Genomic DNA, 26500 nt, shown 5'->3' on the forward strand with positions numbered 1-26500 from the left:
CCACAAGCCATGCAATTAATTTCAAAAGGGGTTTTCAAAAATATTGATTTAAAAAACAGCAACATATTTTTATATAAAAATAATGATTTTTATCCACCCTGGAAGTAGATGATAAACAGTCAAAGCAATCCTAGAATGTGATGCATAATTCTAAAATCCTCAGCTTGATTGCCAGTTGACATCTTCTCTTTCAAAAGTGTGTGTGTTATTGTAATTTGTCTTCACTTTCAACACCATCTGAAGTTTGTGTGTAAAATATCTTTTCAGGATTCAAGTGCCTCACCCTCATCATCACAGATGGAGTCTGTCTCTTTGCCCTCACTGCTGAAGCTAGATCCTGACCTCATGACGTGTTCAATAAAGAGTGAGTCCCAAGAGTCAAATGAAAACACTTGGCAGCCATCTTTATCATCAGTTAATAAATCTGAACCAAAAGAGGAACAAATGAAAATCGATGAACCAGGGAATGTTGCTGGTAACTACTTTCACGTATATTTGCACTCTAATGCTGGAATGAGTGAATTTTTGCCAGAGGATAGTAAGGATTTGGATATGAGTGACGATATTGCACATTATGGTGCTGTTGCATTCAAAAGTAATGAGAGTGACAAAGTTAAAGTAGAATCTGAAGATGTGAAGAGTGAATTCCCAATTGAAGATGGCTGTCTAAGTGCAGAGACAGAAAGGTGAGTGCATGGAGTATTTTCAAATTAATACCATAATACTTTCTTCAGGGGTAGAAAAATACAGTTCACCCAGTTGCCATAGTGTCTGAAAATTTTCACCAGTCACTTAGATTTTCAAATTCAGTTCTAAAAGAAATATATATTTTTACAATATCTTGAGTTCTTATGGAAAATTCCATAATTTTTTTTTAAATAACGAGTACAGTGTTATTTTTTATTGTTTATATGTTATCTGTATCACATGTAAAATTAAATCAGAATAATAGCTTTCTTTCACTTACTAAACACGTATTTTTTTCATTTTCCGATTCGCTGTGTATTTCTCACGATATTTGACCATTGCGGGACTTTTGGACCACCCGGTAGATAAAAATGTGTAACATTATCTTAGTTGGATTTATGGCTTTCTTCAACTGCATTTGAAAAGAAAAGCAGATCTTGAGATAAAGGGGCTAGCACCTGAATTATTTTAAGGTTTTTCTACATCTGACATTCATCATTCTCACTGAAAAATTTGTTGAACTTGAATGTTTCATTAATTCATAACTACTTTCTATACATTGAACACAATGAAGTATGGATTCCAAGTCCCCCTCCCTCCCATCTTTAAAAACAAAATATGGATGCCTGGCAAAAAGTAGCATGATGCTGTTGATCATCCATACTGCTGCAAGAGTGAAAAATTTTGTTTTGAATTTTCTTTTACATGTGTATTTTCTGTTTTAGTTTTCAGATATGCATTATAACAAAGTAGAGAATGGTATTATGCGGTCATGAAATCTCTGGCAACTCTGTGTGATGTGGAATGCATGTGGTGGATTACTTATTATATGTTGTATTTTAGGTTGTTGTTCTCACATCAGTGACCTTACTGTGGTATGAATTCTGGTGAAGGTGAATAACTTGTGTTAAGGTGCTTGATTGCTGATACTTATTCTATGTTTGTTAAAAGTGTTAGATTTAATTCTGTTAGTGTTAGTCTTACTGTGCACAAAGTGGATTTAAAACACCAAATCAATCAATCAATATTGAAATTTCCATGTATTTTTTGGTTTCATGTGTGGACATAAAAGGATATTTTGTTTAAAAGCAATGCGAGAATTCTCTGGAATACAATGAATGGGCAAATGCTTGTCACATACTATATTTATTTGCAAGAAATTCACCCAACTCTTTCAGTTACACAAGGACATGTAGTTATTGCACGAATATGGAGTATATGTTGAGAAATGTTCTGAAATATGGAAATAATATGTAAAAATACCTAAAATAAGTAAAATATGAGCCAGAACCTAATATGTGTATAAATATGGAAAATTGAAACTGAATTTTTCGAGTGTTCATGCCATGATGCACAAAGATAATACTGATGTTGAAACTGATAATGAAACTGATTTCTGCTTCATACATAAATTTGTATTTACATATAAGTCTGCTGATCACATTTGTGTAGATAAGTTTGTGGAGTGTCATTAATTTACCACATGGCACATTTCGTGTCTGCAACAGCATAGCAGAAAATACATCTGTACACGTAGTTGACTGCTTCGAAAATTGCTAATAAAATAAGCAGTCGAAAAGGAATAGTAAAATGGATCAAGAATCTTGGAAAATTTTTACGATTCTGCATGCTCGATTTGAAATCACAAATTTATGTAAAATTTGAAACACTGAATCAGGTTTTGCTCTACCTGCAAGATATAACCATTAAGTTTGCGCAGAAAGAGGAAAATTTCTGAATTTGATTGATAATTTGTGGCATGATTCTAAAAAAAATATGTTTTTCTACAACCTATAGTGAAAATGTGAAAGAGGCAGGTTGATGTATTTTATTCTGAGGCATTAACTGTAAGGTAAAGGGGATTCAGTATACTACAGATGCAATATCTACTATGCATAGTTGGTTGGTTGATTTGGTGTTTTCAGTCCACTTTATGCACAGTCAAGCTAATTGGGACTGAACCTACAATTTAAAGTGGAATCCAAACCACAAGCCTCCACCAAGTATCGAACCCAGGACCCCTTGATTTCTAGGTGACAACACTACCACAGTGCCATCAGGGAGGCACCAACTATGCATAACACATCCCTATTTTATACTTGCTATACACAGAGACCTTCATTCCAGAAAATTGTTAGAAGATTCAAAATTGGCAAACTGCAATTCTTACTTTTTTTTATCAAATAATATCTTATATAACAATCAACAGAAACTTATATCAAATTTACAACAAATTTTTAATTATTTTTGTAATCATCAGTTTCATGAAAAACATTTTCTTGTGAACAATTAATCAAGCAAGTGGCCAAAATCAATAATTCGGCATAATTTTGGGGTACTAATTTTCCTTCATGCGACAGTTATATGGGTGCAAGGATACCAAAAAACATGATTGCCATCTCAAAGTGGGAACTAATAGAAATGGCGGCCAATCCAAAATGGCGGATGTTGACAAAGCGACTATCTCTGAAACCAATGGTCTGATTTCAATGATGTTTTTTTTACAAATGAAGGGTTAATATGTGTTCTATATTTAATGTTACCTCTGTTTTTTTGTTAGGAGCAACCATTAAGAAGTTATTCACAGATTAGTAAAACAAATTCGTATTTTTTACTGTTAATATTATATTAATCATTAATTATTTAATAATCTAGGCACCTGAGAAGAAAATGTTCTAAACAAACATTGTAGCGTAACCACTTATCTTTAACTTGACATATTACACTTGTTGGTTGTCACCTTAGAATTCATATAAATTCAATGAATTTTGAAGAGTGTGCAGCAAATTCTTCTAGCAGGATATGTCCTTAGTCCTATTTAATTACACATATTGCAACTGGTGTTGACTATTGAATAGTATATTACTGTTATATACATGCAATAACATTTCATAAAAATAACATTAGTAATTGTTTTTGTTAGTATTGTTATAATAATAACTGTTATTATTATTATCATGATTGTTTGTTGTTGTTATTGTACTAACTAGCCATCAATCTTGTTTCAATGTTAGCCGGACCCTGAGGCCGAGCGGTTAGCACATCGCACTGCATCCTAGGGCCCCAGGTTCGAATCCCGCTCGGGCTTGGTAGTTTGTGAATGTCTATTCATCAATTTCATCATTTCATCACTCATCCCCATCTTCGCAAATTAGCCAAGAGGCACAAAACACGAAGTAAAATAAACAAAAATCAATCAATCAATATTTAAATGTTACCGATGTTCATGAAATAACGTTATTGATTAATTGAAATTAAAATTTTGCATGCTTCAGCACTTAGGCCATTTGCAACCATCACATTATACGGGGACAAGTCCTTACAATGTACAAAAAATCACCCTTGCATGTCTCTAAAATCTCCTTACCCAGGGTATCAATCGAGGCTGTATTGGGGCACTCAGCACACATATGGGCAAAACACAGGACAACATGCAACCATACAAAGGTAGCCTCCTCCTCGCTGGCTTAATGTAATAGCGTTGCCTTGTAATCAAGGGGCCCTAGTTTCGATAACCTGTGGAGGCACATAGTGGTTTCAATCCCACTTTAAATTGTAAGTCCACTCCAAATTAGCCTATCTGTGCATAAAGTGAACTTAAAAACAAAAGCTGAAATCAAACAACCCTACAAAGGATTATGCTGGGCGTAGGTTCAGACATCAGATTGCAGTTTGCAGATTCCAGTTGCCGAGGTGAAGTACGTGGAAATGAGGTTAACATTTGGGTGTGTACTCTATTATTAATTACAGTCAAAATGTTTTCTTTCAAGAAGGTACAAATCTGTAAAAACAGAAGACTGACCAGAGGAGTATATTACAAGGGTGTGGGAATACATCTACCAAAAGACATAGACAGTTTTGTGCAATGCTGCTGTGAGCAGACATATTGATAGAGATAAAAGATGCGTGATTTATCGGATGAAAATTTTCTTGGCATGTGTTGAGCCAATTTTACTAATATCAAGTCCTTAAGAAGACTATCATCTTCATCCTATCACCTGTTTTCTTAAAGTCCTTGCTCATCAAAGCATGCTGAGAAATGCTTGAAATGGACACTCACAGACGAATATATAATTTATATCAAGATTTGTGTTTTGTGTAATAAAGTGTGCAAATATAAGAGAATATGAAGATTAAGGGAAGCACTTACTCAAGTTGCTGAGCTTAGAGTTTATAAGAAATTGCATGGGACTGCAATTGAGATAAGCGAGAAGAAATAATATCAATCAAATGAAGGGAGATCCTAGCTGCAGAAGTATGTTATCATAAATCTTATTACTTTTCCTATAACAAACTCAGACCAGGTAAGCCCGAAAATATTGGTGAATGTAGTGAAGCAAGAAAATCTGCTTTTAAAAAGCTATGGTATTTGATTTTATTCGAGAAGATATATTCTTTAATTCGAGGGTTGAAACTCAAAGTTACTTCCTTGCAAAACAAATTTAAGTACTTGCAGGATTATGATGATCAAATAAAAGAGTCTGCAAAGAAAAGTGTCTGTTATAGCATATACCAAGAATTTGGTTCCTCCTTAATTTATTTCAGTATTTACAGTAGGGTAGGTAATCTGACTTAGGATTTGCTACTTTTAAACCATCTGAGGACGTACATCATATTAGAAGCAGCTCTTGAACTGGAAAATATTACCTGAGAGAATGTTTAGTCCCCGAGATATAGTCGCTGGCTAAAGGCTTAGAGAACGTGTTAGCTTCTAGCCTTCACCTTCGCTCACACCTATTTTCTCGCGGTGATAGAGACGACACCGGAGATTGGTAGATCTTTAATAAAAATACCATTTTCTCGTTCCTCACATTAAGTTCTGGGAAGGATATTCAAAAGGATTGTATCCGGTAAGGCAATTACCACTCACTCACCTTGCTCAGCCGTAAGCTTCGTCTTGTCAACTCCAGTTTGATACAATCCAAGTGTACACTTTATGGTTGACAGTCGATGGTTGCAATAAGATCAATGAGAAGGGTGAAACATTGCATCTCACTCTTCTATACTCGGAGGTGTATGACCTGCAATGCTCCTGCCAAGCTGAAGCACACGTATATTATGCTGAGAAAGTGTCTTGCATACGTCACTCCTGCCCTATCGTCTACAGTAATAATGAGGTAGCTTGGGAGATGATTAGCGAAAATTTTGCTAGCATTGGGGATATACCATTCCCATGCACCTGCCTAACTTTAAGACTGGTTAGACAAGGACATTTTGGCTAAGGTAGAGGGGAACTCTATTCATGAAGCTGCTAAACACATTGATTGATTGCTTTATTTTACTTCGCTTCTTGTCCCACTTTTGGCTAATTTGTGAAGATGGGGATGAGTGATAGATGTTATGATGAATGGACACTCACAAACATCCCATGCCCAGGCCAGGATTTGAACCCAGGACCCCTCGGGCTGTAGCGTTATGTGCTAGCAACTCCGCTGCAAAACACACAAAGTCGAAGTCTGGCCTCCATCATCTCAAGAGGTTTACAAGTGGCCTCCTCGATGGCGCAGTGGTAGCATCATCACCTTGTAAGCAAGGGGTACTGGGTTCATACCCAGTGGAGGCACATAGTGGTTCGAATCCAACTTTAAATTGTAGGTCCAGTCCTGATTAGCCTTTCTGTGCATAAAGTGTACTTGAAACACCAAATCAATCAATCAAATCAAGAGATTTACATGACTTGCATACTCATACTTCCTAGCAATATTGCCTGGAACCTTTCAGATAGTTGCAATTTAAATTACCTAGGCTAGAAATGTGACCACACTAAACTTTTAAGAAATAGATACAGCATTGTGTATGGAAAAATTGCTCAGATTTTTTTTCAAACTATATAATCTTGCATACACGGAACTGACATTGCAATACTTCCCTGCTTTCTCTGGATAGATTTTTGTGTCAAGCATGTAGAAAAAATTCTTATGGCAATAATTCTATTGACACGACAGGAAGTGCCAGCCTCACTTGACATTTCCTCTGCATGGACTACATTTCCAGAGACATGAATAATTCTTCTTTGTCACATGAAACACATTTCTTGATGGATAATATTTATTCAATTGTGGGTGTTCTAATCAAGCATTTCTCAGCATGCTTTGATGAACAAAGACTTTAAGAAAACAAGTGGTAGGATGAAGCATCTGCTTCTAGTCTTCTTAAGGACTTAATATTAGTAAAATTTTCTCAACACATCTGTTAAATCGTGCACCTTTTTACTCAATCAAAATTTATTCTTGCGGCAGCATTGTACAAACTGTCTATGTCTTTTGGTGGATGTACTTCCCCCACATGTAATATACTTCTCTGGCTCGTCTTCTGTTTACAGATTTTTACTTCCTTGAAAGAAAACATTTCCACTGTAATAATTACTAAACAATATGCACCTATGTTATGATGTTCTTCTGAGCACACCCAAATGTTAACCTCATTTCCACGTACTTTACTTCGGCAGCTGCAATCTTGCAGGCCAAGGAGGCTCTGATGCCTGAACCTACAGCCAGAATAATCCTTTGTAGGGTTGTTTGATTTCAGTTTTTGTTTTTAAGTCCAATTTATGCACGGAGGCTAATCCAGAGTGGACCTACAGTTTAAAGTGGGAACCACTATATGCCTCCACAGGGTATCAAACCCAGGGCCCCTTGATTACAAGGCGACGCCATTACATTAAGCCAGTGAGGAGGCTACCTTTGTATACTTGCATGTCGTTCTGTGTTTTGCCTGATTGCCCCAATACAGCCTCGATTGATACCCTGGGTAAGGAGATTTTAGAGACATGCATGGTGTTTTTTTTGCTTTTCATTGTGAGGGCTTGACCCCGTATAATGTGATGGTTGCAAATGGCCTAAGTGCTGACGCATACAAAATTTTAATTTCAAGCAATCAATAACGTTGTTCCATGTACATCGGTAACATTTAGACAAACTTCATGGCTAGTTAGTACAACAACAACAACAACAACAACAACATGTGATGATGATATTATTATTATAACAATACTAATAATAACAATTACTATTATTATTATTATTAAATGTTACTGCATATATATAACAGTAATATACTATTCATTAGTCAATATCAGTTACAATACGTGTAATTAAATAAAACTAAAGACACATCCTGCTAGAAGAATTTGCTGCACACTCTACATAATTCATTTGTTTTATATGAATTCTAAGGCCCGCTTTAGACAAAAGCATTTTTCTCAACATTTATGCCATGACCAAAAAGCTACCGTGTAAAGTGAGAAATGTTATGGCATGTTTCGAGGCATTTCTCAAGGAGAGAACCTGCTCTATTTCCATAACATAACCAATCAGAAGCGACCTCATTATCAAGAGTGCAAATGTAATGAAGGTCGCGTGAGATGTAAACAATGTTAAGCTTCAAGCTTTTGAACGATAATAACTATTCAACCGAGAGGAATATCGTTTCATATTAAATGATTTTAGGTAGCGAAAATTGGCACTGATTAAATACATACTTTACTACATTTACTGTACACTTATGAAAGAATATTTTAGCTTTTCCAATTGTAAACACCGTGCACTCAGCATCGACAGTGTAACTCGACGTGCCTTTTGTGCTGTATGTATTGTATATTGTATTTGAAACAGCTAACCGAAATGTTCCATAAAATGCTTTCGTGTAAAGTACTATTTGTTATAAAAATTTTTAGAAGCATTTACGTAGCATTTAGGAGAGATGATTGATGATGGGACCCTCACAAAGAACAATGAATGATGCACATGACGGTACTCTATGGTGAGATCGAAGGATATGAATTAATACACTCTGCCACGGAACTGGCCATATTTTATTTATCTTGAGCACCAAGTTTTATTTACTGAAAAATTCATAGCAAACCTTATTATAAAACTCTGTAAAATGTATTTGTCTTCCCAATGGTGTAGTGGTAACAACGTCTCCTTGTTATCAAAGGGTCCCAGGTTTGGTACCAGGTGGAGGCACATGGTGGTTCGGATCCTACTTTAAACTGTAGGTCCAGTCCTAATTAGCCTATCCGTGCATAAAAGTGAACTTAAACAAAATCTCAAACTCAATTTCATCTTTGTTTTTTTGACTAATTACTGGTACATGTGCAGCAAAAAGAATGACTGATATTTATTCACTGGATGATTGATTGATTGATTTAGTTTATTTTACTTCGCGTTTTGTGCCTCTTGGCTAATTTGCAAAGATGGGGATGAGTGACATTTCAAAGTCATTTCCACAAGACATTTCAAAGTCTTATCTCAGCATCTGTCAGCGTTTACAACCTCACATACAAGTATGAAGGTCCTAAAAGCATGTGAATGTTGTAATCGGCATCATGGGTCATATATGATCCATTGGCTGTTTAAAGGTTAAGTGATATTTTGTTGGTTATTCAGTTATTGCCAAACACCGTATGTCCTGTGACCCACTGGGTCTCAGACTCCGTAAAATCACAATACGTGAATAAAATTGACAATTCTTTCAAACACCAAAGTATTACGTTATTAAACATTATTGATGCGAACAATAAATTGTGAAATTTACATAAAGAAACATAGAGACTGTAATGTTGAAATCACATATGATTGCATTCATAACTAATGATTCCAAAATTTGTTTCTGAGATAAAAAGAAAACAATAAAATTATAAACAATATTATGGGGAGCAATAACATATAACAACAATGAATTAGTACTACTAAGAACTTCTATGTTACAGATAAGGGCATATCTATTCCATGTGAATTGAAGTTTGCCATGATGGCATGAAAATGTTTTGGAAGTAGGACTTCACACATTTTCGATATTGTCCTATGGCAATAGTTAGAATCATGTGATCAGCACCACCCTTCAGTTGACTTTACCACTCCCTCCTCATCATTCCTAGGTATTCATTGATGAGAGGCAGAAGACAATTTTTGTGGGGGAGAAGAGATCAGCTCGAGGGAACAATCATATTGCTTAAAACCCTAAAATACCAAAGGTGTAATACATATTTGACCTAATATTTGTTTAATTATTGACTCTTTCTTGTTTTTTGGGGAATGGAATATGGTCAGTCTGGTTGACTGATGATGTCATCACCCCACTGTGGCATCCTCTGGAACCCCAGAACCACTTCAAGCAGTGTCATTGTTGGTAAAATTAATACATCAGTTCAAATATCATCCTCTGAAAGTCAATCCTGCATCTCCTATGCATTTTTCTTTGACTTTTTACTGTCAAAAATTTCAATTTTTAATACATAAGTACATAATATTTTCATGAAACACAAATAAATGTTATTCAAATTAACAATAGACTCCAAAATTTACAGCTGTGTGAAGGAAAGCATGGGACCCATTGTGTTCACACTGTCTCATTGGTGAACTAGGAAAAAAAAAATTACTAGTGTGAAAAATATACAAACATAGTGATTGCAAGTCCTAGTGAACATTACGTACACCATTAGCATTCAGTAGGCAGACATCGTTTGCATCAAATAAAATGCATTTTGCAATTTGTGTTTGAGAAGTTCTTATGGTTACTACTATGTTTTATAAATCAACAAAAATTCCTAATGTACAGCTGCCTGTAGGTGTGTGTGGGATTCTAAAAAAGTCAGTACTGGGATCAGGAAAAATATTTCCAGTCCCAGTCCTGACTTCGGGTAGTGATTTTCTGAATTTTTGGGATCCAGAACTGTCTGGATATTCCAAATGGCCATTTTTGAAAGTGGTTAATTCTCAATGTTCTCTGAATGTTAAGTCTTGGAAATTGTTAGTTTTCATTCTAGAAGTGCAAGAAAGAATCACTTAAGAGAAAATAGCTTATATAATTCTAGATTTTCACAGATTTTCCATGCCAATCTCATCCTGACCAAAAATCTCTGTACCACACACCCGTAGCTTCCTGAAAGCAACCTAGAGACCCATTGTGTCCTATGGGTATGAAGTCAATGCAAATTTGCAAACCACTATTAATATCATGGAATTTTTAAAACACAGTCTTGCTAATGGAGATAATTTTTAATAAGTATGTAGAGAAAAACATAAATTACTAACGCAATTATCATATTTTCTAGGACCTTATCATCAATTATCATGATCACTATGTTTTCAATGAATCACATAGAACAAAGTTTTGCACTATTTCTTTCAGTTGCAGATGAATGCTTTCTATTAAAGCTTCTAACAAATATTCTGTTGTCAACATAGCAGATCTCAATCAAAAAGCAGTGCATATGTTTGACTTGAAATAAAATTCCATATCATTGTTTTCATATTTAACTATAGCTATAAAATGTAGCTATCTGATATATTTCATTCGTGTCATGTGTTTATTATGGGATAAGAGAAAATCGTATGTGGTTTATTTACAATTTATGAAAAACAATAGACCAGTGGAGCAATAGAAAGGCCAGGTTGAAAGATCCTATGTGACAGAGAATCAGAATGTATGAACTGTTTTTATTCAGCAACGCTCATGTATTCTAGTGTAATGCATTTAGCTGGAAAATCCAAATATCACACAAGATTTATCATGGACTCCCGCCCTTACAAAAACATGAACATAAAGGTAAAAAGTATTATTTATAAAATACTCATCTCGTCGCCTTCTACAGGAGCACCTTTTCTTTTGAGATATCATGGTGTATTACTACAGGTTACAAGTACACAGCAGTGGTCGGAAGTAGTACGCTACTTGTACCATCGCTACTGTAGCTATCTACAAAATTTGTAGCGGTAGCTGTAGCGGCACTACATTTTGAAAATTGTAGCTGTAGCTCTAGTGAAGCGACAAAATTCCTGTAGTTGTAGTGAAAATTTTGCTACAACTACATTTCTTCTCTGCAATTTGAGAAGAATTTTGAATGTGAGCACAGTGTCAAAGAAATGTTCAACAATAACTCTTACTACTGCAGTAGGTTCATAAAGACAAAGTCTATTACATGGAAATAGCTACAAATAATCTAGATTAAAAATATCTTGATATCGAAGATTACAATTTATACTTTATAATTTATTTCATTAGTATAGAATAAATTTAATATCCAGATAACTAAACTGAACTGCCATATATGAATATATTCTGGCTAACAGCCATGTTTTTTGAGCTGCATCACTATTTTGGGGAGAAAAATGCCTAATTTGCACCACCCCAGGAACAAATCCTGTGGATATCCATTCTGTAAGAGACAGGTAAATGTCATAAATTACTGTGTAAAACACATCTTGCAGTGCAAAAACAAGTGATCAATGGATGGACAATGACAAAGCATTGCTCAGTAGCTACGGTAACAGCATTGATCATTGTTAATACATAGGATCTCACTAGCAAGAAATCATTATTGTTACAAGAATGATAGACATATAGTTTCTGGAATTACAATTATTTTCGTCATAATATTTGTTCATAAATTTAAAAATTGCCATACCTATAGAACACTCAGGTTTACACATGAGTTTCCTCAATATGATTTATGATATTGTAAAAAGTATGTACAAGTTTTTGACTGTTCCGCAGAAACGATAATTTCCTTTAGTTAATATACAGTTTCAAAATGTATGTATTTCTTCTACATTTTCGTTGTTCTTCTACATGTTCTGCAATTTTGCCAATCATGACAATGAGGATGATTTGTTTATTTTGTTATTCTGTTACCTAGACTCGCTTTTGCCACTTTTGGCTAATTGTGAGAATGAGGAAGAATGGTGAATGATAATGATGATGAGCTGTGTGGGGAATGGAGTATCCATTCTCCCAACCAGGCTTCTTTCCTAGTTTTTGTTTTGAGTCCACTTTATGCACAGATAAGCTAATCGAGACTGAATCCGAATCACTAGTGCCTCTGCCAGGTATCGAACCTTTCATTACAAGGTGACAAAATTTCCATTGTGTCTTCAGGGAAGCATTCCCAACAAGAAACTTACATAAAGCATTGCTCCACCTCTTTCTCATTTAACTGTACCAAAGAATCACCCCCCTCCCCCCCGCTATCTGCAATGTTAGAGCAAACATGTAACGAATTACGGGAATTATGATAAATAACTATCTGTTTTCCAGTAAGTACTGCTACCATACTAGGAGGGGCTTTTGAATACCCATGTGATTGTTTCAAGTTTTTTTCTTATGCAGAAGTAGCATAAAAGTAGGGAGTAGTGCACATGAATAGCGTAGCAAGCTGCTTTTTGGGAAATGTACCTCTAGCTGTAGCAAAGCTACATTTTTGGATGAGTAGCCGGAGCTGCAGCAAAACAACTTTTAAAATGTAGCATTCTAATCACTGGTACACAGTACTTGAAGTTAATTTTTTTGTTTCACAAGAAGTACTATTACTTGTAACTAATGTTTTATTCTTCACTAGTAGCATATCAAACACTAGAGCAAATGCAGTGTAGTTGCTAATTGGTAATATGCTTAGAGAAAACTGTAGTAAATTGTTTAAAGCTTAGTATGTCAAATCTAACTCATTTTTCTGAAGTATTTGTGTTTAAATTTTCTTACATACGTCTGTCTTCTTTCAGGTTATCACTGGAATGTCCATCAATTAGAAGTGAATTTCAACAGATAAAAATGGATAGTGATAAGGATCCATATCTTAGAGAGACTAACTTCGGTGCAAATAAGAACTCTGGATCCCAATCACTACCAATTAAATCTCCTATATGCAGCTCAAAACTGCCTACAACACTCTGCTCTGGGACAAAGAGTAGTGAAACTAATTTAGAATCTACAAGGGAAACAGAATATATTAAATCTTCAAACTCTACTGTTTGCAAAGATGGCAGCAATTTGTTTGTTCACAAATGTGAAATTGTGGTTCACATGCGAAAGCACAGTAGTGAAAAATCTTTTGTGTGTTCAACCTGTAAGAAATCATTTACACCTGAGGAAAATCATAGACAACATTTAGTATCACATACTGCAGATAAACCCTATGTGTGTTCAACTTGTAACAAATCATTTTCACTGAAACACCACCTTAGACTACACTCAATTATTCATACTGGAAATAAACCCCATGTGTGTTCAACGTGTAACAAATCATTTGCACAGAGAGAAAACCTTAGACAGCATTCAATTATTCATACTGGAAGTGAACCCCATGTGTGTTCGACGTGTAAGAAATCATTTGCACATAAGGAATATCTTAGACGACATTTAGTAACTCATACTGCAGATAAATCCTATGTGTGTTCAACTTGTAACAAATCATTTACACGGAAACAAGACCTTAGAGATCATTCAATTATTCATACTGGAAATAAACCCTATGTGTGTTCAACTTGTAACAAATCATTTGCAGGGAAACAAGACCTTAGACAACATTCAGTTATTCATACTGGAAATAATCCCCATGTGTGTTCAACGTGTAACAAATCATTTGCACAAAAGGTATATCTTAGACAACATTTGGTATCACATACTGCAGATAAATCCTTTGTGTGTTTAACTTGTGACAAATCATTTACACGGAAACAAGACCTTAGAGAACATTCAATTATTCATACTGGAAATAAACCCTATGTGTGTTCAACTTGTAACAAATCATTTGCATGGAAAGGAAATCTTAGACAACATTTAGTAATTCATACTGCAGATAAACCCTATGTGTGTTCAACTTGTAACAAATCATTTTCACGGAAACAAAACCTTAGAGAACATACAATTATTCATACTGGAAATAGACCCCATGTGTGTTCAACTTGTAACAAATCATTTGCAAGGAAAGGAATTCTTAAACGACATTTAGTAATTCATGCTGCAGATAAACCCTATGTGTGTTCAACTTGTAACAAATCATTTGCAAATAAGGAATATCTTAGACGACATTTAGTAACTCATACTGCAGATAAATCCTATGTGTGTTCAACTTGTAACAAATCATTTACACGGAAACAAGAGCTTAGAGAACATTCAATTATTCATACTGGAAATAAACCCTATGTGTGTTCAACTTGTGACAAATCATTTGCATGGAAAGGAATTCTTAGACGACATTTAGTAATTCATACTGCAGATAAACCCTATGTGTGTTCAACTTGTAACAAATCATTTGCAAGCAAAATAATTCTTAAACGACATTTAGTAATTCATACTGCAGATAAACCCTATGTGTGTTCAACTTGTAACAAATCATTTTCACGGAAACAAGACCTTAGAGAACATTCAATTATTCATACTGGAAATAGACCCCATGTGTGTTCAACTTGTAACAAATCATTTGCAAGGAAAGGAATTCTTAAACGACATTTAGTAATTCATACTGCAGATAAACCCTATGTGTGTTCAACTTGTAACAAATCATTTGCAAATAAGGAATATCTTAGACGACATTTAGTAACTCATACTGCAGATAAATCCTATGTGTGTTCAACAAGATCTTAGAGAACATTTTAACATATCATTTGCGAGGAAAGGAGTTCCTAGACAACATTCAATAATTCATACTGGAGATAGACCGTATGGGCTTTCAACGTGTAACGAATCATTTGCACGGAAAGGTGTTCTTTGACAACATTTGAAAATTCATTCTGGAGAGAATTGCTTTTTGTGTTCAACTTGTAAGAAATCATTTACACAAAAGAGATATCTGAGATAACTTTCTGCAATTCATGCAGGTGAGAGGCCATGTTTGTACTGAGCATGTAACAAATCATTCACAACAAATGCCAATTCTTCCAAGACATTCAAGGAATCGTACTACGGACATGCTGTGTGTGTTATAGCATTTATCTGGCTTGCAATAAATAAATGTTAATAAAAGATTTCATAGTGGAGAGAAGTTGCAGACTCAATAGCTCCTTTACTTTACTGGATTGCTGTGACACACATAACCAATAGGAGTATACTCATTCTAGACTGGCATTCCAGACCTGCTCATGCCAGCCCCCCTGCCAGAATGGTTATCAAATCATGTTACGCTGCCAAAGGTCCCAGGTTTGAATCCTGGCCAGGGCATGAATGTTTGTAAGTGTCCATTCATCAATATCATCATATCATCGCTCATTACCATCTTCACATATTATCCAAAAGTGGCAAAAAAGCGAAGTAAAGTAAAACAAATAAATCAATCAGATCTGCTCATATCCACTTCTCAATAACTATCTTACTGCTCTAAAATATTTCTAAGTCCAGAAATCGTTAATGTGGCAAACCAACACTTTAGCATCAGCTGAGAATACCAGCTTTACAACATGCCCTGTAGTTCAACTACAAACACCGTGCTAGGATTTTTTTTTTTTTTTTCAAATATATCGTGATGTTTAATAACTATAAACCACCATTATAATGCCGAATAAAGAAATCTCTATTTGGAGTAATAACGTTATATATTTATCTGCACATTCCATGTTTCATCAATGGAATCCGTCATGGATCCATCACAGTTCACCATTTTCCTCACACATAGGTGATGCATTTTGGTAATTTAGGGGAAATTTACTGACTAAATAAGTTTAGGATCTAATGAACATGAATCTTTCTCATGTAAGTTAGAAGTGCTTGTGATTAAGTTATATTGTTTTGGAATACCGTGAGTCAGAGGTCTGGCTTTGTATACCATCTGCCACTTTAATAACCATAAGATAATTATTGAGAAAAATTCCTGAATGAAAAATGTTTGTGGAAGTTTTGTAAATTGGAGAAGAGATTGGGCGAAATCCAGGACTTCATCCACACCTGAGACCCCCCCGAGACCCCAGAACCTCCACCATAGCCATTCTCATTCCAGAAAACCCAACACCTCCACTTTTTACATACTGCCCAAAATTCACAATAGTAGCCTCCCTGGCCGACCCATCAGCTACAACTACAACACACCCACAGAAAGAATCTCAGCCTTTGTCATCTCCAACTTCCAAATCTTGTGAAAGCTCTGCCTTTACCCCCGTGATACCAACCACTTACTTAAGAAAATAAACATCCTTCCACCATTGCCTACAGGCACCATCCTTGCCACGATTTAAGTAACTTCCCTCTCAGGGACACCGTTAGGGAACGTGAGGCCCTGTGCGAACTATATCCGCAAGGCCCTTGTATTATGTAATGTTAAAATATCAATAACATCTGTTTCTCGTAAAGTTCTTCTCTAACACCAACCTGATTGTTAGAATTGTGTAATTATTACTTATTGTAGTGTGGATTCGCAGTATCACTGTTTAGCATCAATAAAATTTAATATTTGTCAAAACCAGTTTTCCTTAATGACTGCTGATTCAGACTTTATTTTAGCGATACAAGCCCTAGAAAGAAAATATTTCATCCTGTGTGTTCGCAGCCATGGACTGTAAATTTACCTTTGTTGTTATGTATTTTTTCTGCCCAAAAAAGGCACTAAATACGGAAAGGGGATCATGACAGCCACCCTAGGGGGTGCCAACTCAGACATTCACCTAAGGACTTGCACTCCAGGGGACACAGTGCTAGAAAAAAATATAGTTTGTGTGCAATTTTTTTTACGAGTTTATAGGATGCTGGTGCTTCCAATTAAGTAACTAATCTGACATAGCCTGCATTCGTATCTTATTTTGACATACTTAAACATATCCAAAATTACTGAAATCATAATCAAAGTAGGTAGTATTCCAAATATTTGTATCAAAAATATTTGCTATATTGTTTGTTTCATGCTGGAAATGTTTAAGAAATATACAAAGGAGAAAAATACAAAGAATGAAATATGATAAATATTATTTTGATGAAAAAATGAAAATTCACTACAGTGTCAAAATTCAATGAAAAGAAAAGAAAAGAATTACAATTATGTTATTGGTTATGATTAAATATTGCTACTGGGGCCTCGCCAATGGCGAAGTGCTAGCGTCGTCACCTTGTAATCAAGGGGTCCCAGGTTCGGTATCGGGTGGAGGCACATAGTGGTTCGGATCCCACTTTAAACTGTAGGTCCAGTCCAAATTAGCCTTACTGTGCACAAAGGCACTTGAAACACCAAATCAACCAAACAACCAATATTGCTACTTTTTATTTAAAGTAACAATATGATATTGAACATTTCTGGTTTTGCAATTAAATATAATGAAAGTCATACTAGGGGTACATCATATTGATTGATTGATTGATTGATTGATTGATCAATCAAATTCTGAACTGTTTAAAACTAACGGCCACTCACCTGGATCTAACAGCAGAGACGATCTGTCACCTGGGTCAGAAGATGAACATGAAACATACTACTCCTCGCAGTTAGTTCCTATATTTTACACCTGGTTCACAGATGAGCTACATTTAAGGTCATTGCCGCCACTGCTACACACGACTTGGACTCTATCACGAACACACTCCGTTACACCACCATCAACACTAACACTACATAGAATCCTTGACGTTAAGTGTATCTACATTATTTCCGTTTATCATGGTGAAATTTTAAATGGAGACCATACACACTACTATGTCAAACATGAATGACTTGAAATTTGTTGACACTTCGGCACAGTTGTAAAATCTGGAAACGTTCCTTCTCTGGGAGTGTGTGAGAGGCAATATAAATAAGGCACTCATATCTCCAGATCTTTACTTCCATTTCATCTGCGGGGGAATATGCCGACCCAAGGTCCTTTTACCTGCACACCACCTGCCCTGTGAATCCTGTTTCTGAAGCCCCTTTTTCGAAATGGATGGAGTTGTAAAGTTTGACGTCAGATGGGGGAAGGCCGCAGAAGAAAACACAGTACAGCCCTGATTAGATAGTGAAATAATTTTGTGTAATTTTGTTTGTTTAATTCGTGTGTTCTTTATGATGTATTTTTGTAGGATTCTCATTTCATATCTAAGTTTGAGTCTTAAATATTGTCTGTCATCAAGTACAGTAAAACGCAATATTAAAAAACTGATACTGTTTTTACTTGTTTCCTTCCGACGAGAAGTTGCGAAAAATTATTGAGAAAGCAAATTTGATAAGGCAAATTCCAAATATGCTGTTCAATTTTTAACGAGAGTGCTATACAAGCACTATTTACGATGTGAAGTGCTTGGAATATCACCAAATAAAGACTAAACATTGACGCCAATCCTGTGTTGCGAATTGCTTGCCTAAAAAATCGGGAAATTACTATACATGCAGAAAAGCTCAAACGAAAACACAATGAAAATGAATTCTTGTAAACTGAAGTTTGATTAAATACTGCAGTCACATTTCAGTGCATAAAAGTGACAGGCAAATTATTGATTGTGCCAGCAATGGGACTGCTCTCAAACTATAGTTATGGTCACTTTTCTTATTTTATGTCACTTTTCTGCCTCTTTAGTTAAATCGTAACGATGAGCATGAATGAAGCTTATAAAAATTGAAGAAGGGACACTCACAAAGGAACATCCAAGACCACTCCAGGTTTCGAGTGAGTGTATTTTTGAGAATTTGATACTTGAATAGTAGGAATTTAAAAAATGAATAACTGGAGTGGGACAAATGAACTGAACTTTTCTATAATTTAGAAATTCTTCACAGTATTGCTGCTACAAACAAATCCGTGGCGCAGGAGCCATCTTAGGGGCACAGCCTGCCAATTCACTTTTCTTTGGGTGAATCTTGATGAGGCCATCGAAACCCATCACTGCTATTTTCTGGCTATCGAGAGTCTAGACACGAGTCCGCTATTGCTTCTTTTCAAATGATGCTCGGTTAATACCGAAATTTTGAGTGTTCGTACTGGGAATCGAACCTGGGCAGGCCACTCGCACCATACTCTAGACAGCTAACCAGTAGACTTCGTGGGATCCCTCTTCACAGTAATAGGTACGATTAAATTTATTTCTTTAATATAAAATAACTTTCCCGTAATTTCTGCTGACTACAAATCCTCAAAAACAAAAGCCTTACGTGCTTTGCACTAATGGAGTATCAAACTCTCAGTAGACGGTTTCATCTTGCCATCAAAAACACCCAGTTGCGGTTGTAAACATGAGGAGTTGTAGTAAAGAGCCCAACGGACCTTCAAATCTTTGATGCTAACTCTTGTTTTTGTCTTTTCGCAGAGCGGCACACCCTAAAATGTGTTGGGCCTGTTTCCAGACAAATAACCATATTATGATGGTCGAACATTAGGCAGGAAATCAGGGAAAGTTGGAGTCACAAATGGGTCGTTGTTCCTTATCGGCAAATATTCACTGGTGGTTTGACATGAAAACAGGACAGAGTTGTCCGTTACCAGAAATAGAGCTTTGTTATGACACATTTTTTCTTTTAACAACAATTGTTTCTCTTCTGTTCGAGGGTAATTGCGCTTGCACGAAAAATGATCAAAAATGATGGAAGCGCAAAGCCCTGGGTGGTGACATGCGTCACACACCCTTACAGGCGGCCCATTTTGCTCTACACCAACATACCTCACTCCCATGACCTCCGCTCCATGGAATCCTTCCTCAGTATCAGACCAAAACCCCACAACCCCAGCACTAATATCCTGATCCACTCAACCCCTTGTCCTCACGTACAACCACTTCAACTTCGAGGACAAGCACTACCTTCTAGCCCGAGGCACGGCCAGCCATGGGTACCAGAATCTGGGCAAACTCGAACAAGCGTTTCTGTAGACTGTTCCTCTGGCTCCGTTACATGGATCACGTCTTCATGCTCTGGACACATGGAGAGACATCCATATTCACCTTCCTAGACCAACTTAATGAGTTCTGCTTCATGAAGTTCACCTGGACCCACTCCGCCAACCAAATCACCTTCCGTTCCTGGATTTGGATGTGCACATCATGTAAGATGATTTAGAAACTTTATTCATGTCAAACCTACCAATCGTATGCAATACTTACACTTGTCCAGCTCCTATCTATTCCACACCAAGAGAGCTATCCCATTCACCCTGGCCCTCAGAGGTCAACACTTCATCTACCTCCTGACAGAACTACATCCTATGCCTGCACCAAGGCTTGGTCAACCGTGGATATCCTTTCATCCTTTCACACTGGTCACCAAACAAATATTCCAAGCTGCTTCCTACACCTCCACCAAGAAACTTGCCACCAATCAACACCTCAACAAAATCAGACCCACTCTGTAATCCCTCCTTCCCATCCTCCACAGTGATCCTGACACCAGAAACATCTTTCCTTACAGGCCCAGTGTTATTTTCAAAGGCCCCCCCAACCTCCAAAACATCCTTGTTCACCATACTCCACCAACGTACAATAAACTATCCTCTTGCTCACAAATGCAAGTGCCCAAGGTGCAAAATCTGCTCCATTATTGTCACTTCCCACACACTCCAGATTCACACTTTTACTCGCAAATTCACCCTCTGCCATAAAGGAACATGCCACACCTCTAACTTCATTTACATCCTCATCTGCAATATCTGTGGTCATGTCTACCTGAATATCGACAGCTCTCAATCTCCAAACCAACAAACACCGCTCCTCCGCCCAAAACCTGGATTTCACTGTTGCTGTCATGCCAACTACCATAATGTCCCCTTTGATGACTGCTTCCCGATAGGGATCATACACCCCTTACCCCAATTCACTAACACCTCAGTACGTAAAGGATGAGAGAGAACCTACATATTAGCCACGAGTGCAACCACATTTCCTTACCTTCCATCTTTGGTATCTTGCATTAGGAGTGAAGAAAGAAAGAGGTGTATTACTTTGAAACAACCTCTGTTTTTGTGTGTGTATAAAAGTAAAGTTTCCTGTGCATATAGCATCATGCCATGAAGATACATTTTAGATGATGTGGGGGTAGGGCCCCACACATTCTTGATCTTTGCCATTTTAGAAATGATGTGACCAGCAACACACTTTGACCGCCTTCACTCCCCAGGGTTGCCCCCAGCTACCCATTGATTTGAGACTTGGATAGCCCCAGAGCATAAAGCATGCGGGGAAAAAGCCGGAAAAATCCCGACCATAGATCATCCAACCGGGAATCGAACTTGGGTCTCCTGCATGGCAGTCAGACGCCCTATCCATTAGACCATCACAAGAATTAAATTATGCACATACATGCTCAAGATGTCCAATTTGCTGGATACGTACAAACCCACACACATATGTGTGCGAGTGATGAAATGGAACTACGAGGCTTGGCAGGAAAGTAAAGATACAAACACATTTGCACGTTAGGGGGAAAATGTGTCCCAAAGTGGTCAACACTGGCAGTAACCTTGATCCATACGACGACATTGGGAGTGAGCCGTTATTGCTGTGCTGAGTCCGCGAGGAACATGCGCGGGAAATTGCAGCAGCAGTACCAGATCACGCCAGGTGTGAAGTGCACACCGTGGTCAGGTTTTTGCAGGAATAAAGAAAGCGTCCATCGGAGATCCATCGAAATACAGTGACTGTGTCCGGGAACTTTATGAATCGGCAAAATGTGGCAAAGTGGTGCCGTGCCTTCACAGAAGGCAGTGTGATGTTCATGATGATGAGAGGAGTGGGAAGCCGTTCGTGATCACTGACGACATTCATAATCGAATTGAAGCAGAGGTTCATGTGAACAGGCGGGTGACAATTAGAGAATTGTGTGTGATGTTTCCTGACGTTTCAAGAAACACTATTCATAAAGTTGTGAGTGTGTTAGGAGAGAGAAGTTGTGTGCACGCTGGGTCCCAAAAATGTTGACTGACGAACACAAAACCAAACGACTAGAATACGCACCGGAATTTCTTACACGCTATGCAGAAAAGGGAGATGCATTCCTGGACTCCATAGTGACAGGTGATGAAACATACGCCTGAATCCAAGCAGCAGTCATTGAAGTGGCGCCATACCCATTCTCCAAAAGCCAAAAAATTCAAAACCTCACTCTCAACCCACAAGCTGATGGCAACCGTTTTCTGTGATCGTCACGGCATCCTCCTGTTGGAATTCATGTCTCCTGGAAGAATGATTAATGCTGAAACCTACTGCCTGACTTTGAAACATCTTTGACGTGTAATTCAAATCAAACGGAGGGGCATGTTGTCACGTGGAATACGCTTTATTCCTGACAATGCCCGGCCCCATTCAGCGAATGTCACCAAGGATGTGCTTGCACATTTTCAATGAGACATCGTACGTCCTTTAACATCCGCCATACAGCCCCGACCTCGCACCCAGCGATTACCATCTGTTCCTCTACCTAAAGAAACATCTCGGTGGAAAACACTTTGAGAACGTCGATGAGGTCGAAGAAGAAGTCACAAATTGGTTCCAGATGGAGGCGGCGGATTTTGACGATTCTGGGATACAAAAACGTGTTCCATGTTTGAACAAATGTTTGGGCAATGGTGGCACTTATGTGGAGAAGTATCCTCTGTACCAGTGTATCCAGTGCAGCTTTAGTTGCATGCAATACATTTCTTGTATATCTTATTTTTCGTTTGTATCTTTACATTCCTGGCAAGCCTCGTAATATGTTAGATGGCAAAAAATCATTATCACATGCTGTTTTTATAGATCTTTAAAGAATTCCTGCAATGGGAATTTCTTAAATACAACAAGGTAAATAATATAAAAGTGTGAAGATTTATATTATATACCAGAAACATGAATAAAACACATGCGAGTGTGTTGTCCTGTGTTATGTAATGAGTGTCCCTTTACAGTGAGTGTTTATTTTAGTTACGATAAGTGGCTGGTCACCGCATAATATGACGAGTGGAAAGAGCCTAAGAGCTCACGCACACAAATAGTCTATTTCATTCAATCATTCATTGAAAATACTCAAGTCTTCACATATTTTATTACAATTTAAGATTCTCGATTGTGTGCAATTTGTTTGCAAGAAAATTTCCAACGGAAAGTAACTGTAAAAATAATGTACAGTTACTTTTGGAGCCCAGGTAACTGTGTTACTAAGTTACTTTTTAAAATGAGTAACTGTAAATGTATTAAGGCCGAATCACACAGAACTGGATTTCCGATGCGAATCCCGGCTGAACTGGCTACCTGGGTGGAAATCATGGCCACTTACGAGACGTCAAAAAGCCTCTCTTTTAGAACTTACACATGCCCGTTGTGTTGGATTAAGTGTTTTAAAAGTTGCATTCGGCTTATTTCTTGTTCAAGATTTTAACTCTTGACATAGTAGGATAATGTTACCAAAAACAATGATACGCATTCTAAACTGTTACCAAAGAAAGAGGTTCTTTCCAAACGCAATTGTGAGGTGCACGTTGTTGTGTTCTTTTTTGTACGTACACAGATTCCCTGCTCAGCGTTTCAATCCTTACGTAATTCTGTTAAAACCAGGGTTGTTAAAGGTCCAGGAATTTTAAATAAATTCAATTCCGGTCCAGGAAAGAAAATCAGCAGACGTAAGTGGGTTCTGGACTGTAAAGAACATTTTTATCTGCAAAGTATTTCAATTCGGTCCAGGAACGTCTTTTTCAGGATCAATTTAAATACGGTCCAGGAACCTCTTTTCCGTATCATTTTAAATACGGTCCAGGAACCTCTTTTCAACGAAACTATACGCAACTTGGAGCGAATTTAATTTGTGAGAGAAAAAAGGTTCCGGTCCTGCAGCGGAGCCCAGTAGAACCCATTAGAATTTATGGGTTCCTGACACTCTACTACCCTGGTTAAAACCTCGATAATTTTCCCCGCTGGCATTCTTTGCTTAATATAGTAGGAAATCGTGGCATAGTTACTGCAGAAGTGCACCTATACGAAACTACGAAGTTTGGGCCTCACACGTCACTACAATCTGCCTGCAACTTTAACAAAATCATAACTCACGAAAATTTATTACTGTAGCCACCCTTCTTGGCAGAGTGGTTAGAATAGCGCACTGCGATGCCAGGGGTTCCGGGTTCAAATCCCGACCTAGGCATGGGCATTCTTTGTGATTTTCCTTTCATGAATTTCATCATATTATTACTCATCCTCATCTTCGCAGTTAGCCAAAAGTGGCAGAAAGCAAAGAAAAACAAACAAAATCAACAAATTGGAAATTGTGAATTTGTGAATGGTTTTCAGCTTGCCCAACCAGGATTTTTTACAAGTTCAATGCATGTATCCTCAATACTTTTCCTTAATAATGCTTATTAAAAGAACCAATTTGTGCAAGTGGAAGATATTTCCATTGTTATTTTGCATATGATCATTGGATTTATTCTTCAGAACGTCAACAAAATAGTGTTTACACTCTTTGAATTACATATGTTAAAACTTTATTATGATGTGTTGAAACCTTTTTATGGTAATAGTATAAAATTAATGTATATGGACACAGATAGTTTTATTCTTAATATTCAGACAGAAGATGTTTATAAAGATATATCACAGCCTGAATTATTTAAATATTTTGATACTAGTAAACATACAAAAATTCAACCCCACAACAAAAAGGTGCCTGGTAAGTTAAAAGATGAGACACTTGGCGATGTTATTGTAGGATTTGCTGGGTTAAGGGCCAAGATGTATAGTTTTAAAACATGTAGTGGTGGTGTTACTAAAAAAGCCAAGGGTATTGGTAGAGTAATTGTAGACAAAGAGCTTGAATTTAAAGATTATGAAGATTGTCTTAAATCAGATAGGTTAATCAGAAAATCAGAATGTAGAATCCAGAGTGTGGATCATTTGTTGACCACAAATGTTGTAAGAAAAGTGGCTCTGGACCCACATGACGATAAAAGATGCATTTTATCATGTGGCATACATACTCTACCGTGGGGGCATTGTGACTTGATAGGTGGTAATCAATGCCCAATCACAGAGCATGATTTGAAATAAATAAACATGCCGATGAACTTATTTGGGTTCAAAAAACAAGATATTATGGACTTGCCAACACCAGCCCCTCTCCTGATATAAAATCTAAATTAAGTGGTTTGTTAATTATTCATCTGAATAGCATACTTACAGATGTTGATGATAAAACAGGTAAAACATTATACATATTTAACAATAATTTAAATCATTACCAATTACCTATAGGTGGTCAATTACAATTTATTACAACTCCCGAGGGCAATGTCAAGGTTTCAGTAGGGAGAAATATTTATAGAATTAAGCACTCAAACATGATTTCTGCACTGTATATACTGTCTCTGCCGGTGATTGTTTATATATTGAGGTCCCAGGATATTATGACAAACTTATACCTTTTTTTATAGAATTAAGAATTAGATATTTTATAATAAATAACCACTAAAACAAAATAAAAACAAAAATGCCTAATGATATATTTGGCCATACAAGACATGAAGATCACAGTGATGAGATTCTGATGCTTGATGTCAGAGTTAAAAAATTAAGAAGTGATTTACAAGCTTTACAAACCACACGCAATGCCAGTCTTCAACTAGAAATTACAAATTTACAATCACAATGCATGGACCCTCTTCTTAAAATTGACTCAGAACTTAAATTATTGCTTCAAAAATATACTGACTTGGCAGCATTGGATAATTTTCAAAGTTTAGAGGAGGCTGTAGCGAATCTTCAAACCAAATTAAAAACTCAGGCTAACAACTCTGAGCAATTAAAACACCAACTAGAAGAGCAGATTAATAGTATCCAAACACAGTTCCAAACAATTGTCAAAAGCATAAAATCACAAGAAGATTTTGATCTAGTAATTTCCACTCTAAAAGAACAAATTCAATCACTACAGATTCCTAATCTGGACCCCTTGAACAATGCCATAGCCGAGGTTAAAGAAAAAATTGAGACACTTGAGAATTTTATGAACAACCTACCATCTTCTGATGCTCTGAGTCCAATTACTCGTAGTGTTGCCAACATCAAGCTGCAACGTGAGACATATGAAGATTTTGGAAAAATTCAAAGTACCATAACCCATCTTGAGGGTACCATAGCAGCAGTACAAAGTGATCTGACAAATGTACAAGAAAGTCTAGAATCTCGCTTGCCTGGT

The 26500-nt window shown here is 36.8% G+C and overlaps 1 protein-coding gene across 1 annotated transcript in view; it reads left to right on the plus strand.

Annotated features, from left to right (window-relative positions):
- Positions 1–16853, plus strand: part of LOC145981578 (uncharacterized) — a 33658-nt gene extending 16805 nt beyond the window's left edge. Inside the window, exons 2-3 of the mRNA XM_083114928.1 lie at positions 268–686; positions 13188–16853. Coding sequence (XP_082971054.1) covers positions 298–686; positions 13188–15051 — 2253 coding nt within the window. The 5' untranslated portion in view covers positions 268–297 and the 3' untranslated portion in view covers positions 15052–16853. The remainder of the gene's footprint in view (positions 1–267; positions 687–13187) is intronic.
- The last annotated feature ends 9647 nt before the right edge of the window (positions 16854–26500 follow it).

Source organism: Lepisma saccharinum, chromosome 29 (assembly GCF_977018435.1).
Source record: "Lepisma saccharinum chromosome 29, izLepSacc3.1, whole genome shotgun sequence".
Classification (NCBI taxonomy): Eukaryota; Metazoa; Arthropoda; class Insecta; order Zygentoma; family Lepismatidae; genus Lepisma; species Lepisma saccharinum.